The following is a 16,372-nucleotide window of genomic DNA, read 5'->3' as shown; positions in this document are numbered from 1 at the left end:
TGGGTGGGGCTCTGAGGCTGATGGTTGGGGCTCTGGGGCTGGTGGGCGGGGCTCTGGGGCTGATGGGTGGAGCTTTGAGACTGATGGGTGGAGCTCTGGGGCTGATGGGTGGAGTTTTGAGACTGATGGGTGGAGCTCTGGGGCTGATGGGTGGAGTTTTGAGACTGATGGGTGGAGCTCTGGGGCTGATGGGTGGGGTTTTGATGCTGATGGGTGGAGTTTTGAGGCTGATAGGTGGGGCTCTGGGGCTGATGGGTGGGGCTCTGGAGCTGTGATTGGCCGCTGGTGACAGAAGCCTGTGGAGTGGCCGTGGCAAAGGGCTGCTGCAGCACCACGGGCTGGGTCTGGCTCACAGGCAGCTCTGCGCTGGGGCTGTTGGTGTGGGCGACGGGCTGCTGATGGCCCTCCATGGCTTTCTGAGCCGCCACATCGAGTGAAACGGGAGGCACAAGTGGGCAGCACGGGATGTCAGAAACCACAGAAACACCCGCCGCACAGGCAGCTTGAGGGCCCTCGGCCAACGGAGCGACCTCAGAGAGCAATGATGGCCGCTTCTGCAGAGGTTTGGCACCGGCTGTGTTGACATCCTGCATTTGAGATGTAGAGGAGCTCTCTGGGTCTGGAAAACACAAGTAATAGTGTGAGATAATCATCTGCAAGTGCATATGAGTTAATGCTAAAAATGCACTGTGTGCTGAATTACTGGAGACGGCCTCTTCTCTGTCAGGCGCGGCGGCCGTCTCAGCCACAGGACAGATGATGAACCAGCGCTTTCCGGTGTGAAGCACTGCAAGTCAAGGCAGACTGAGGGTTAAACGCTCATTCTACAGTAGCTACAGTGAGATCTGTCGTGGTCTTACCGTTCTGTTTGTAGACTAGCTGGTCAGACTGCGTGCGCTCAGGTTTTGACCCCTGAATACAGAAGACAAGTTCAGTTCTGTTTGGTGATGCTAGTGGCACAGAAATGACACACTTCACCGTTACATTTACACAGTAGGGTACAACCTAAAGACACAGCAGGGTAAAAGGTGCGTTTGATTTTATTTTCCTCTTAACCACTAGATGGCACAAAAACTCACAGCAGCACTTTCCTAAACATCCACATTTCACTACACACATGGAAATGTGGCTCATTCTTGACACGATCACTGCAGGCAACACAAAGCTGATTTGATTCTGCGCTTATTTATTTAAAAAAAAAAAAAACATATATAATATATAATAATAGAATAAAATGTCTAAAGCATGTCTGTATTAAGTAAGACCTGCGTGCCGGAGTCTGCTGCAACGGGCGTCTGACGGAGCGGTGAGGTCTGGACAGACGCCTTCTCACCCTCAGCGTCCTCATTCAGAATGTCCTCAGCTTTATCCATGATCTCCTTCAGCTGCTCAATGAACATCTCCCTCTCCAGCAACAGAATAAACTCATTCTCAACCTGGAGGACCAGAAACAAGAGCCAGCACTTTGAGCCCACTCATCTGTTTCTCTCATTAAGAAAACCAGCTCAAGCAGATACAGTATGCCCAATTAAGATTCAGTGAGTTATATATAAGGAACACTGAACATGAACAACATTTCACATGTCAATAAAGCACTAATGCGGTGGCTCTGAACCAGTGGGTTTGCTCCCAAAAATGTCTCAGTTGTGTTCTGATAGGCTCAGATGTGTTGTTTGCTAAATACAATTAACGTAATGCAACTAACCACAGAATTGTGCATTTGAGATGAGAAAAGAAATGAGAATTTAGAGTCAATCATTTAAGTTTCACTGTTTATGTTGTTTTTTGTTTTGTGTTTTTAATTAAATGAAAATGTAAAAGTACTTAATTTATGTGATTAAACATGCAATAATACCTGGTTGTTTCATTACTCTAGTTTTACACATTTGTAAAACTTTTAGCTAGAGGTCGACCAATTAATCGGCCAATTTTTGGCATTTTTTAAAGGGGTCATGGCCGATTATGCTGCAAATTAGGCCGATTTATAGGCAGGCGCATCTGTGGGCAGCTAAGTGTTGTTATGGAACGCTGAAGAATCTCTCATCGCTCGTGGCCAGTGCACTCTTAAGCAGTTATGAGCAGCAGGCTGTGTAATATGCATGAACTCTTTTATTTTTGTTACCACTTGGCCATTTGACTTATAGCAGAGTCCAGTGTTTCCTATACATTTAATTATTTGTGGCGGAAATCACAAATAGATTTCCCAAAAGGCAGAAGGTGCTTAAGTTTTGAGCCATGTATTATTACTCTGAATTAGGCTACTACTACTATTACTATCTTGTACCCTGCAATAATCATTTACTCAAACTCACTTTTATGAGATGAAGGGAAAAAAAAAGAAAAAAGAAAATCGGCCAAAATATCGGCCAAAAAAATCGGCATCATATATCGGCTGCCCTGATTTCTAAATATCGGCATCGGCCAGAGAAAAACCCTTATCGGTCGACCTCTACTTTTAGCCCATTCCTACTCCAAATCCCACCACGTTTACTTAAGAAAAATGGCTTCCACAAACTAGCCCAGGAGTTTGAAACACATCACCTCTAGGAGATTGTCAGAAGAAGAGAAGGGCATATGGGGAGGGACAGAGAAAGTAGAGGTGAAGATCTCACCATATATGTGGCAATCTCCTCTGGAGCATCTCCATCAAGGTCAAATTTAAACGTCACCATCTTATGGTTATGAGTCTCCAGCTGACACTCCACCATCTTGTCTCCTGTGTCACACACCTGTAACACAGTCACAGAGAATATGACAACAGGAACGTCAAGAAAATAAATAAATTAATGAATTACAATCTTACTATTTACAATCGTAATGCCTCTGAAAGAACTGTGTCAACATTATCAGAAGCGTGTCTTATTTATTTTAGGTTTTCTAATGTCCAAACCAGAACTCAGGTCTGAGCTTTAACCCATGAAACACTCAAACAATTATAAACTTCACAAATCACTTTATTTTTGACAGCTAGCATCTTAAAGTGATAGTTCACCCAAAAATGAAAATTAGCCCATGATTAACTCACCCTCAAGGCATCCTAGGAGTGTATGACTTTCTTCTTTCAGACGACTCCAATCGGAGTTATATTAAAAAATGTCCTGGCTCTTACAAGCTTTATAATGGGAGTGAATGGAGGCCGAGATTTTGTCATATACACCTAGACTGGCTTGAGGGTGAGTAAATCACGGGGTACTTTTCATTTTTGGATGAACTATCTCTTTAAGATCATGTTTGGACATTCTGCATCTGTTTCACCGTGAGATCCAGACTCACTTTGATCATGGTGAGTTTGGGTCTGTTGATCTTGTCTTGGCGGAGGCGCGTGCGGGACGTTTTGCGATTGGGTTTTCGCACTCGTGATTCACTGCGAGCCCTGCTGGAACCCTCGTTCCCATCGCTCACCTCTTTACCGGCTGTGGCATCTGAGTTTATACTGCAAAAGAGCAAAGACCCAATCACTGAGCTTCTGCATGCATATGGCAAGATGAAAACGAGAATATGGCACTGATCTATGAACAGAGAATCCCACCTGTCATAAGTGGACCCAGCTGGTGCTGCCTGTGTATCAGGAACATGCTCCTAAAGTGCACAGAAGGCAATGAATTCAATGGCAATGGCACATGACGCCACTAGAGATTGTATGTTGCTAGGCTAAATATAAAAACAAAAATACACAGCACACGCAAAAATTTTGTAAAACAGTCCATTAATTGGACTAAACAAATAAATGAATTCCATTCATAATCTACGATATCTCCTGGCACATCCCACGCAAATCTATGCATTCCTGCCACTTTATGTAGAACAGAATATTACCTAGATAATGCAGTATCAAAATTGTTTATAGCTGTAAAGACTGATGATGCAAATCAAATTTATTACAATGTACATACAGTCTGTCTGTCCATGTGGACTTTGGTAAAAACAAGCCAACATGAAAATAAGAAAAGATGTAAGCATTTCTGCTGCCAATCCTGGGTGCATGAGAGCATCAGAGGTAAGAAAAAGATCCTCTGGTTACAAAATGACACTCATGATCACATGATCGTAAACGACAATAATACTCCCTTGAAGTGACCGCTGCATGTACTGTACACATCACTAATGGTGTTTGGAGCTTGTCGTTGTGTTATGGGATTGCCTTTTCCACTAAGATGCAGAATGAGATGCTGCCTTTGAGTTAATCCAAAATGAGATATCTCTAAAGGCAGCACGATAATACAGAGCCTTTATTCCTATTGATGTTGTCACTGTATAGATACTGAAGTGAAGAGTGTCACCTCAGTGAATATTTCAGTGGAGGTTCCTCCACAGCCGCTGGTGCTGTGCTGCTGCGCTGGAGTAACACTGCTGCTGCCCAGGTGGCTGGCACCGCCTCCAGCATGCAGGACGGGGGGTAAAGAGGCTTGGCTGGAGTGCTGATGAGGCTGGTTTTGGTCCACGGTCACAGCAGAGCCGAATGTGTCGAGGACGGGTCTGAAGGGCGAGAGCTGCGGTACTGTAGCAGGCTGAGGCACATTATAGCTGCTGTGGGATGGGAAGCAGGAGCTCTGGGCAGGAGCTGGAGTCAAGTGTGTCATCATCTGAGAGACACGGGCGTGATCGGAGCTACCTGAAGAGTTCTGGTCCACATGTACAGTTTGGTGCTGGGTTCCCTGAAAAATTAACGATTTTTCAAAATACGTGAATAGGTCAAGTTCAAACAATTTCAATTAAATTTCAAATCTGTAGTCAAAAAATGGGACACTATGACTTAAACACTCACAATACTTGAATTTGAATGTTAATTAAAGCAATAAGCCCCAAGAAGCCGTGGTTTACAGTGAATTTATAACAGCTAAGGGGCGTTGTTAGCTAAAACCCCTTTAGCCATTATAAATTCACTGTAAACCACAGCTTCACGGGGCTTATTGCTTTTATAAAACGGTTATTCCATATACATAGTAAGGTTTCACAAAATAAAACGGAGCAAATAAAGTGTAATGATATTAATAAAAACAGTATTCTTCCACCAAACAATGTAGTTCCTCAGAATCAGTTGTGGTTCCAACAAAGTGGTTGCCGAGCAACAGACAAACGTAAACAAAGGTGTATGCTTGTAGAGTAATTTACAACAGCTTCGAACACGGCTCAGCCAATCAGAATCAAGCACCAGAACTCTCCGTTTTATAAACTTAATTAGTACGCGGGTAAATATTTCCTCTGAAAACCGTCGTGATTCAAAAATTCGGTAACCATTCAATGCATATTATGTTCAGTAGACTCAATGCAGTGTGCCAGTAGGAATACGTTTCATGAATGTGTTCGAAAAGAAAGACAAATAACGTCACATCATTTGGAATGACATGCAGGCGAGTAAATGATTATAGAATTTAAATTTTTGTGTGATCTATCCCTTTAAGGCACTGATATACCCTACCTGGGTGGGCGGAGCTTGTTTAGTGGGAGGGACTCCAACACACATTGAGGCGGGGTTTGGAGAGGGGTGGGGGCTTTGGTGCACTGTGGGTGTGGCCTGACTTTGGGAATGTTGGGAGAGAGTGGCTATGGAGTTTACAGCGGGCTGCTGAGCAACAGAGTAGGCCTGCTGGTACTGGTGAACTGTGGGAACTGGAGGTGCGAACACTGGAGCGGGACATTGTGTGGGTATAGGGGAGGTGGAGGACAGGTGGGGGTACTGGGTTAGCGCAGAGCTCTCTATCTGTGAACATGACACTGGCGAGATGTCGGGGTGCGTGGGGACAGGGGACGACTGCACAGAGGGAAAGCAGGCGGGGTACGAGTCACATCCAGGAAGAGGGGTCCCAAATGACTGAGCTGTGTTAATAGAAGGAAACTAGAGGAGGAGACAAAAGCGCATTGTAGCATGGGAAGAATTAACCATCACGATCAGAGCTAAACGCATGCTAACTTTGGTCAGCCAAATGTCCTTTATACAGTGCACTGTTTACACAAAATTACACAAATCCAGCATCTGAGCAGCTGAAGAGCCGGCAGTAGGGTGTACCTGTGTGAGGTAAGCTGGCGCTTGTGGAGGAGCAATGGGTTGTGTCAGCAGACTGGAGGTGGACTGACCTACTGGCTGCCAGCCGTCCATTAGCTGTGTCTGAGTGCAGAGCTAATAGGATAGAAAGAGATAAATACAAATGTGCAAAGAGAAAAGCAAGAGGATGCAAGAAAACACAGAAGGTTTGCAGATGTAGGTCACTCCTTGGACTCGTTCTTGTCTGGTCACTGTTAGTCTACAGTAGGGTGTCCAGTCCTGCTCCTGGAGACCTACCTTCCTGCAAAGTTCAGCTCCAACTCTAAACAAACTAAACACACATGAAGCAGCTCATTAAGATCTTCAGGAAAACTTGATTACAGATGTCTGTTGGAGCTGAATTCTGTAGGAAGGTAGAAATCCAGGAACAGGATTGGGCAGCCCTGTGGCCAGTTACATAAACTTAGACTAGTCTTACAGTACAAGTTAGTCAGCAAATTTTCTCTATTTCAGTAAGAGCAGTTTCTGAACTCTCTCAGATGCCTTAATTATAGTCCTGAGTTTTCTTCCGGGAACGTACACGTCACAATATCCTAAACTGAAATCATACCCAAAGCCAATAAAATAGGCTTCAGAGACTGTGAACTGTCAGATATTAGAAACTTGTGTCTGGAGTGGCCTTTGGGTACAAATTATCTGGTCTTACAATTACAGAATAGTAAAAAAAAAAATGTTCTCCAACATTGAAACTGCTTTTGTGTATAGTAGTTTGATTTTTATACACTTATCCCATTCAGTTTGCTACTTGCTCAAGATATAAGATATGATGATAGGTTTCACATCTGAAGGTGGTATTGAGCGCAGGTTTTCAAACAGCTGGGAATTGCATGCAGGGTTCACATAAAAGTTTAGAAAAAAACAATAAATGACAAACAAGCATACCTGTGGGACAGGTGGTGCAGGGCCCGTCTGGCTCAGCTGCACAGGAGCAGTTTGCTGCATGTTTGAGAAGTCGCGGTGTTGCCCATCTGTTGTGGCATTCGCAGTTGGTTGCTGCAAATGTTGTAACACAGGTGTTTGTTGAGGCTGCGCAGATGCTCTGCTCTGAAAACTCTGATCTGCAGGCAGCGCTGCTTCTGTTTTAGATGGGAGACTGAGTTCTGTGTGCTGCATGGGTGGAAATGTTTGTGCAATGGCTAGCTCTGCTGCGGCAGGATGGTAACTCGGACGCGTGGCACTATGTAGCACAGAGGCAGGCTGATGCTGCACATGGGCCTGCGCGTTCAACTCTGCAGTCTGACTTGTAGATGCGAGCTGCTGTGGTTTCATGGTTTGTGGTGCAGTCAAGACGCCCTGCAGAAGTGCCAGCGGCTGGGGAGTGGACAGAATCTGTCCGGTGGCCTGCGCGGGGGTCTCTGAGGAGACAGGAGGGTACATCTGCATGTGTTGAGCTGCAGCCGGTGCAGCCTGGCTTTGGACTCTCAGAACAGAATACTGCAGAAGAGGAAACAAACTAATGAGAACCCACATACACTTCCGTTCCATTACACAAACTATAGGCCAGATTTACTAAACAGGGCAAATTCGCTTTAGACCACAATCCCATAAAAGCACTGATGGGAGTGGAAAGTTCTGCGGTTGATCTACAGACAATGCACGAATTAAAGAACACAGCTCATCTTCATAATGACCAACGCAATCTACCAAGAGCAGTACAAATTAGCATAAGGTCTATAGAGCCGATGATAATCAGCTGCAGGTAATCTACTAACAACACAGGCACAAAATGGGTTAAGACATGCTTTTTTGGGGGCGTTAAATAATGGTGCAAACACCTGTAAACTGACTAGCAGAAACCTTACTAAATCGCCTTGCATGAATACTCTCCTCCCTTTGCGTCTGAAAGGGAAACTCCTACAAATGCATATGCAAAAATAACTTTGTCCATACCTTTTCGTCACTTATTTTTTTCACCGTCATGTCTTTAGTAAATCCTGACAGAAATTTTTTAAAGCCTAAAGTGGGTTTGTGTTGCCGCAAGCTGTTGGTAAATCTGGCCCAAAGTCTAGTATGTTGGATTGTTGTGTACGAATAAAACAGCACACCCCGACAGCTGCTACAGTGAGTAACACAGAGCCATGCAGACCACATACAACCAGGTCAAATGAAAGCATGAAACGTTAATAAAGAAATTTAGCATCATGACATCAGACATATCGTAAGCGTGGTTAATGGGTAGGTTTCGGGGAGGAAAGTGGATTGTTGGGATCTCCTCTGTTAGAGAATAGCAGTAGGGACAGGTAAGTACGGTTACAACCGCTGAGAGGAAGCATAGAGGAGAAGAGTCCTACAGGCACCTGGGAGCGACAGCAGAACCACTGCAAAGGCTGGAGGAATCCAGAGCATTTCCTCTACAAGCGGCAGGGTGACACCGTGTCCTCCGGCGGAGCGACCTACCGCGTCAGTCACAGAGCGCTCGCCGGCACAAAAGCTCGCTCTGCGATGGGATGTCAGGTCATCGCTGTGGCTGACTCTTTCGGACGTCATCGGCGGGGCTCTCAGAAAGGCAGGAGCAGGCTTATGTTTGTGGCCTGTGATGCTCTCCAGAGATTTGTTAAGCTGGGAGAGGTCAGAGGTCTCACTGAAGGAGCCCCTGCGGACATCAGACCACAATCCAATGTGCGGAAGCATAAATGAAGAATAGGGCGAATGTCTTCTATCTGCACATGTCCCAAGCAGGAATAACGGCCCGCAGGCCTGACACGAGGGCAGCGGCTGCTGAGAGGTGGGGCTTAACGAAAGCCGACGCCCCTGCCTTGCCATGGAGACAGACTCCTCCCCTTTTGTCTCAGAGGACGGCCCCACTGATGTGTCGCTATAGCGACGAGTCGTAACCGGCCAAGGAGCGCGCAGCAAATTTCCAGAGCAAGAACTTCCGAATGCATCTTCTGTCATCTCTGATTGGTCTCGTGGTATTTGAAAGGAGGAAGGACTCGTGGGTTGGAGCAGGAAACGCTTGTGACTTCTGATTAACTCATTTACAGAAGAGCCTTTATGACGTGCACCCTGGAAGAAAAGCCACTTCTCTGAACTATTATCATGAAATGGCAAACAAGGACCTGTAGCACAGAGCTAAAAACACACAACAAATAAAGGACACAACAAACTAGATTTGTACATTTTTAGAGGAAAATTGAATGATGTTTGAATAGGCTAAAATGTTTTTGTGTGTACAATACACTATATTCATTACAAAAATATAGTGTTTAGGATTTTAATTGCCATAGCTTTTTCCAGGTGTAGATATCCCACTTTTAAAATGACAGCTGTTTAAAATAATCTCTATGATATTCTGCTCTGTAGACATAGATTTATTTATTTTATTATTTATTTATTTTTGTAATTTTATCATCATCCAGATGAAAATGTTACATCTGATAGCTTATAAAAGTAACAGCACATCTTTTTGTTTTCTCAACAAGCTGCATAACTTTAAGGAATCATTCATGTCTGGAGCACAGATGAGTGTGAGCACCAGTGATAGTGACGCCTGCATTAGCCAACACCACTAACAAAACAGACTAATGAAACACAGACCATGTCATCATGCATGCTACATAAGCAAAATAATGAAACCACCAGGCAAAAATGAAGTGGTTGATGACAAGGTGAAAACACGGTCCAGTTACAGAGCTGCAAACATTGTGTCATTATGATAAAATGATGGTCTATATTTAAAAGCTATGCAAGTACAAGCATGCATGTGTCCGCACACTTAACACGCTAGCAGGGCAATGCAAACTTCACAGATCACTATGGTTTCTGACGTGCATCAGCAACAGTAATGGGGAGTGATACAGACCTGCTGGGTTGCCGTGGAGACAGATTCCTGTAATGACTGGTGTATGACACTGTGCAGACCACTGCTGTGGGAGTCCGAGTACACGGTTGAGCCGATGCCACTGTCAGCTAGAGAGACACAGAGCGAAGACAAACACGTACTAGGAATATTCTGCACCAAACACACGACAGAATCACTCGTCCCTTAGTTTACATGGTAACAAAATGAGTAAAATGACTGGAGATTGTTACACAAACTATGTTTGTAAGGGAGTCTGTGACTCATGTTCATATTTTAACAACAGTCTGATATTTGAATAGTTTTTTTAGTATTTAGAGCATTCTATGTGAATATCTGTTAAACTGTAATTTATTTCTGTGATGCGCAGCTGTATTTTCAGCATCATTACTGCAGTCTTCAGTGTCACATGATCTTCAGAAATCATTCTAATATACTGATTTGCTGCTCAGTTATTAATAATGGTTCATATTTGACCAAATGCATTGGTGTACTTCTGTGATTATTTGGGTGTTAACAAAGATTCAGTGTTTATTATTAAGTGCTTAATGCGTGTTGTTTTCTTCGGTAAACAGCATGACGTGGAAGACTCTCTCCGTAGAGCTGAAGCTGTATTTAACCCCAAACCTTCACAAGCACGCAGGCTTACATGTGGTGGAGGTGGTCCTGGCACCGAGCGGACACACGAGGACATGCTGATCCACCTCCGGCTCTTCAGGCTCCAGCAGACCGGGCGGTTCACAGAGGACGGGCCCTGTCTCGCCCGGCACGGCCTGGGAGGCCCTCGGCACCGTCCTCTCCCTGCGCCACTTAATCAGAGCCACTCGGTCACGGAGAGACTTGCCCACTATCTTTGCATCGCTCTCATGGAAGAAACCAGACTCCACCTGATGGAAGGAAAAGAGGGGGCTGGTGTGAACACGCACTTTTAGAGCAGAAGCGAGGGCTCTATTTAAGGAACAGAGGAACGCAGATCACAGAATTAAAGGAAAACTGTCTTTGGAGGAAAGCTTAAACTAGATGCACTGCACTATACAAAAGAAAAATACAACCAAATATGACTAACGACAACAAGAACAATTGTTTAAAAAAAGAAGAAGAATGAAATCATGGTTGCTTTTGATGTGCTGTCTCTAATTTATAAAAACTGGAAATAAAAATAAGCAGAAATATGTGACCCTGGACCACAAAACCAGTCAATTTCTCGAAATTGAGATTTATACATCATCTGAAAGCTGAATAAATAATCTTTCCATTGATGTATGGTTTGTTAGGATAGGACAATATTTGGTCGAGATACAACTATTTGAAAATCTGGAATCTGAGGGTGCAAAAAAATCAAAATACTGAGAAAATCATCTTTAAAGTTGTCCAAATGAAGTTCTTAGCAATGCATATTACTAATCAAAAAATAAGTTTAGATATATTTACAGTAGGAAATTTACAAAATTTTAATTGTATTTTGTAATTTTGAAATTTACAAAATATCTTCATGGAACATGATCTTTACTTAATATCCTAATGATTTTTGGCATAAAAGAAAAATCAATAATTTTGACCCATACAATGTATTGTTGGCTATTGCTACAAATATACCCCAGCGACTTAACACTGCTTTTGTGCTCCAGGGTCACATTTAAACATATTATATTAAATATAAAATATTTGATTCTGGCAATTCTCATTGCACTACATTGTATTATTTTATTTTAATACATAATCAAAAAAGGATTTAAAAACTATAGATGCACAACACTTTGCAGATCTTCTCACATTACAGAGGATAACTGTCATATAAAAAAACAAAAACAGTGCTAACATAAATTTTGCGCATTTGTGAGATTCATCCATGAAGGTTTTTGTGTAGAACGGCAAAACGGAAAGATCAATATCTGTCTAGTGAACAAACGGCTGACAGGGTGAAACAAGAAAACCTTTGTAATGTTTGCAGCGATCCGTATAAATAGCAGCTGCCGACTCATTTTCTCTTTAGCAAATGCTCCCACACATTAAAATGCTCCGATTACATAACATGTGATTACAGCAACAAGATTTTCCAATCCAAACGGGTCCAGGAGGTCACATACTGTCCTTAAGCGCATGTTTGAGCATATATATAATGCGCTCAAGTGGCTTTGACTGCTCAACATAAGTGTGTCCTGTATTAAAATCTCCAAACCGGTTTGGTAAGAACTAAAGAAGGTGATCCAGAGTTCCTGAGAAAGCGAGGGTGGTTTTCATGAAGTCTCAACAAGTGCGACCAAACACAGGACCTCAAGTGGCCAAATAAAACCCTAAAGGGAAAATGGCCTCACGAGCAGAGGTTACGAGAGGATAGAAAGGAGTTCATTCATGAACATATCACCCACCGCTCTAACAGAATAACTCACTGCTGGCCAGGACATTATTCCATTAAATCCTGTGTTTCACAATACAGACTGGAAATATCTCTAGATCAGTCTTCATAGATAAGATACCAGTGAAACAGGAAGACAACATCAGATTTCATGGGCCATGAAACACACCGCTTGTGTTTGTGGTGTTCACATACCACAGTTAAATCTTGTTTACTACATTTACATGGTTATTTTGAAACTGAACAGTTCTGTTAGGAAGCTGGATTCAATGACAAACGCAATCATTTCTCTTTGATCTCATTACGGTGGTCAAATCACTCGATCACGCACCATCTCCTGCGCCACGGCTTCAGGGACCTCCTTCTCCAGGTCGAAGCTGAACTCGATGGCTCCTCCGTCCCTGTACTTGCCCTTCAGCTTGCGGGGATCCTCCACCCACAGCTTCAGTGCGATGCACGTCTTCAAGCCGTCGTCCTCCTCCGCCAGCTCCACCCTCACGCCGGTGACCTCCGCGAAGAACGCGTGATTCAGCAGGTCCTTGATGGAGTAACTGTGGGAAGAGCGTCGGCGGAGCGGTTACTGGACGCAACAGGGCACAAAGTACAATTAAAATCATTTTCTTTCTTCTCCAGCAAAATGTCAAAGGCGTGTAACCTTCAGGAAATGCTGATCGACAACCTCAGAAACTCAAACTACTGTATATCATGAGTGATTTAGTTTCTGCTTGCACTTTGGAGCCCTATTGACAGCATTTGGGACGTGTGTGACTACAGTTTAAGCCCTTTCAAACACTTGTGTGATTTATTTTCTAGCAATAAACATCGACTGATTGCATTTGAAATAAAAATGCATAGAATTACAACCAAGCGGCATTGATAATAGAGCTGCAGATTCAGAAGTTAAGCAGTCACCCAGCAGGGATTAGCTGCTTTGGGAATAAAACTTGGTTTGTATTTACTGATAAACTTTTTATCCCATAAAATAAACTATAAAGTGTTTAATTTTCGTACAATATGTTTGGTAACAGGGTTGAACAGCTGTGTTTGATGAATGCATTCAACACTATAATGATCAACACAATCCGTGTCCGCTGCGATGGCAAAATTATTTGTGTCTGTATTCAGATAAAACCGAACGTGGGAGGTGGATTAACCTGGAAATTTGTCTGAACTGCTTGAAAAGTTATTCTGTTTCCTTCATAGTTAACACAGAATAGCACACATGTCTTGCATGATTTAATTACAAATCCTCTGAAAACGTTTCATTAAAACAAAAGGTAAACCTGGAAATGTTCCTTAGTACAGTAGACACTGGTTTTAGTAGCATAAGCTCATTTACATGTTGGGATAGGTGGGACAAAAGTTCCCGCCACTTTTTGCGTTTTAGTTGTTTATCTGAAGTATCATGCTGTCTGCTGGATCACCTGTTATTCCAGCAAGAACATGGAGTGACTGCATCCAACGAATATTTTTTCTATTATTTGAATGCATTATTCATTTTAAGGTCATAAAGACATTTTATGCTAGCATAGTAATGGGACACTAAAGCGTAGCCTGCTGAAGTGTTTACTTCACTGTTAGTCAATCTGAGACCGGTGAGTGTAAAATCTGAGAATAAAAACATGAACTGATGGTTTTTGCCAGACCAGGGTATCTGCAGGATATTTAAGCTCAAATGTAAGACTTTTTTTAAAGACCTGCACAAATAAAATAAAATTGACAACCCTCTACATTGCGAGTAAATCACTCGCATATGCGACTAAATCGTACTCTGGGCGACTAAATGATGTCTATTGTTAGCCATCGGCTAATAAATTCTTAGATTTTACTCGCCAGTGTGTGTATTAGAGGCTAATCTAAAAACATGGGTTGATTTTCACATTGGTCTGAACAAAAACGTATTGAAAATGCACGCTCATTCTCTGCCAGCAGGAGGCGCTGTCAGTACAGCAGAAATACAGTGGTTTTCAGAGCTCATGTTTATTCAATGAAATCACAGCCTTTTGAAGTTTAATCGTCACATTCAGCCGTATCGCAATTCTCGTCTATCCTCCCCAAATTTAAGACCTCCTGAAATCATAATTAAGAAACCTTCAGGAAATGCTGATCGACAACCTCAGAAACTCAAACTACTGTATATCATGAGTGATTTAGTTTCTGCTTGCACTTTGGAGCCCTATTGACAGCATTTGGGACGTGTGTGACTACAGTTTAAGCCCTTTCAAACACTTGTGTGATTTATTTTCTAGCAATAAACATCGACTGATTGCATTTGAAATAAAAATGCATAGAATTACAACCAAGCGGCATTGATAATAGAGCTGCAGATTCAGAAGTTAAGCAGTCACCCAGCAGGGATTAGCTGCTTTGGGAATAAAACTTGGTTTGTATTTACTGATAAACTTTTTATCCCATAAAATAAACTATAAAGTGTTTAATTTTCGTACAATATGTTTGGTAACAGGGTTGAACAGCTGTGTTTGATGAATGCATTCAACACTATAATGATCAACACAATCCGTGTCCGCTGCGATGGCAAAATTATTTGTGTCTGTATTCAGATAAAACCGAACGTGGGAGGTGGATTAACCTGGAAATTTGTCTGAACTGCTTGAAAAGTTATTCTGTTTCCTTCATAGTTAACACAGAATAGCACACATGTCTTGCATGATTTAATTACAAATCCTCTGAAAACGTTTCATTAAAACAAAAGGTAAACCTGGAAATGTTCCTTAGTACAGTAGACACTGGTTTTAGTAGCATAAGCTCATTTACATGTTGGGATAGGTGGGACAAAAGTTCCCGCCACTTTTTGCGTTTTAGTTGTTTATCTGAAGTATCATGCTGTCTGCTGGATCACCTGTTATTCCAGCAAGAACATGGAGTGACTGCATCCAACGAATATTTTTTCTATTATTTGAATGCATTATTCATTTTAAGGTCATAAAGACATTTTATGCTAGCATAGTAATGGGACACTAAAGCGTAGCCTGCTGAAGTGTTTACTTCACTGTTAGTCAATCTGAGACCGGTGAGTGTAAAATCTGAGAATAAAAACATGAACTGATGGTTTTTGCCAGACCAGGGTATCTGCAGGATATTTAAGCTCAAATGTAAGACTTTTTTTAAAGACCTGCACAAATAAAATAAAATTGACAACCCTCTACATTGCGAGTAAATCACTCGCATATGCGACTAAATCGTACTCTGGGCGACTAAATGATGTCTATTGTTAGCCATCGGCTAATAAATTCTTAGATTTTACTCGCCAGTGTGTGTATTAGAGGCTAATCTAAAAACATGGGTTGATTTTCACATTGGTCTGAACAAAAACGTATTGAAAATGCACGCTCATTCTCTGCCAGCAGGAGGCGCTGTCAGTACAGCAGAAATACAGTGGTTTTCAGAGCTCATGTTTATTCAATGAAATCACAGCCTTTTGAAGTTTAATCGTCACATTCAGCCGTATCGCAATTCTCGTCTATCCTCCCCAAATTTAAGACCTCCTGAAATCATAATTAAGACTTTCTTGTACCATTTAAGACTTTTAATGGCGCCGTAGGACCCAAACGGCCAAAAGGTCTACTGAGCTGACCTCGATGTGCTTGATATACATTAGATTTTATTAGAAAACAGCGTTTGGCATTTATTTATTTCATGATGTCAAAAGGCTTCACGGTCCAATTGAATGCACTCATGAGTCTGTGTTTCAGTCAAGAGCAGGGCAGCTCAGGTCTGTCTCTGTCTGAACTGTTCTGGGCTCATGGACATTCAGCAGCTGTCGGTACTCACCGCTCCTCCTTATTCTGACAAATACACTCGCCAATGATCTCTTTCACCTCAGGATCCATCACCTTATTATAACTGGCAGGCTTCACCCCCTGAGAGAGAGAGAGAGAGATTCAGTAACTGAAGAGGACCAGCACATTTAAGTCATTCCTATCTGTTTGTGAGGAACAGACCAAAAACTGACGTTGTTGTTCACTGGTAATCTTTCCCTCCAGTGAGCTGAACTCTGATTGTTGAGTCCGATTTTTGAACCAGTTTTCCAGTTTACTGACTCAGTGTTAGTTTAGTGATTTTCAGGGGATAAATTAAATTTCAGTCTGATTGTCACACAAAGTATCGCATAACTTCAAAATATAATGCACAAGTTTTTAATGGCGTGTTTTTT

The 16,372-nt window shown here is 42.5% G+C and overlaps 1 protein-coding gene across 1 annotated transcript in view; it reads right to left on the bottom strand.

Moving 5' to 3' along the window:
• The window catches only part of LOC107728805 (serine/threonine-protein kinase WNK2), a 79,671-nt gene that overhangs the window by 26,035 nt on the left and 37,264 nt on the right, over window positions 1–16,372 (bottom strand). The window contains exons 6-18 of the mRNA XM_016539079.1: window positions 15,991–16,079; window positions 12,530–12,749; window positions 10,492–10,729; window positions 9,846–9,952; window positions 6,926–7,477; window positions 4,281–4,655; window positions 3,530–3,579; window positions 3,274–3,433; window positions 2,613–2,729; window positions 1,266–1,436; window positions 861–912; window positions 704–787; window positions 291–619 (exon numbers count right to left, since the gene is read on the bottom strand). Of these exons, the coding sequence (XP_016394565.1) occupies window positions 291–619; window positions 704–787; window positions 861–912; window positions 1,266–1,436; window positions 2,613–2,729; window positions 3,274–3,433; window positions 3,530–3,579; window positions 4,281–4,655; window positions 6,926–7,477; window positions 9,846–9,952; window positions 10,492–10,729; window positions 12,530–12,749; window positions 15,991–16,079 (2,544 nt within the window). The remainder of the gene's footprint in view (window positions 1–290; window positions 620–703; window positions 788–860; window positions 913–1,265; window positions 1,437–2,612; window positions 2,730–3,273; window positions 3,434–3,529; window positions 3,580–4,280; window positions 4,656–6,925; window positions 7,478–9,845; window positions 9,953–10,491; window positions 10,730–12,529; window positions 12,750–15,990; window positions 16,080–16,372) is intronic.

Source organism: Sinocyclocheilus rhinocerous, unplaced genomic scaffold (assembly GCF_001515625.1).
Source record: "Sinocyclocheilus rhinocerous isolate Xijiao unplaced genomic scaffold, SAMN03320098_v1.1 scaffold2412, whole genome shotgun sequence".
Classification (NCBI taxonomy): domain Eukaryota; kingdom Metazoa; phylum Chordata; class Actinopteri; order Cypriniformes; family Cyprinidae; genus Sinocyclocheilus; species Sinocyclocheilus rhinocerous.
This window is presented reverse-complemented; position numbering and strand designations above follow the sequence as displayed.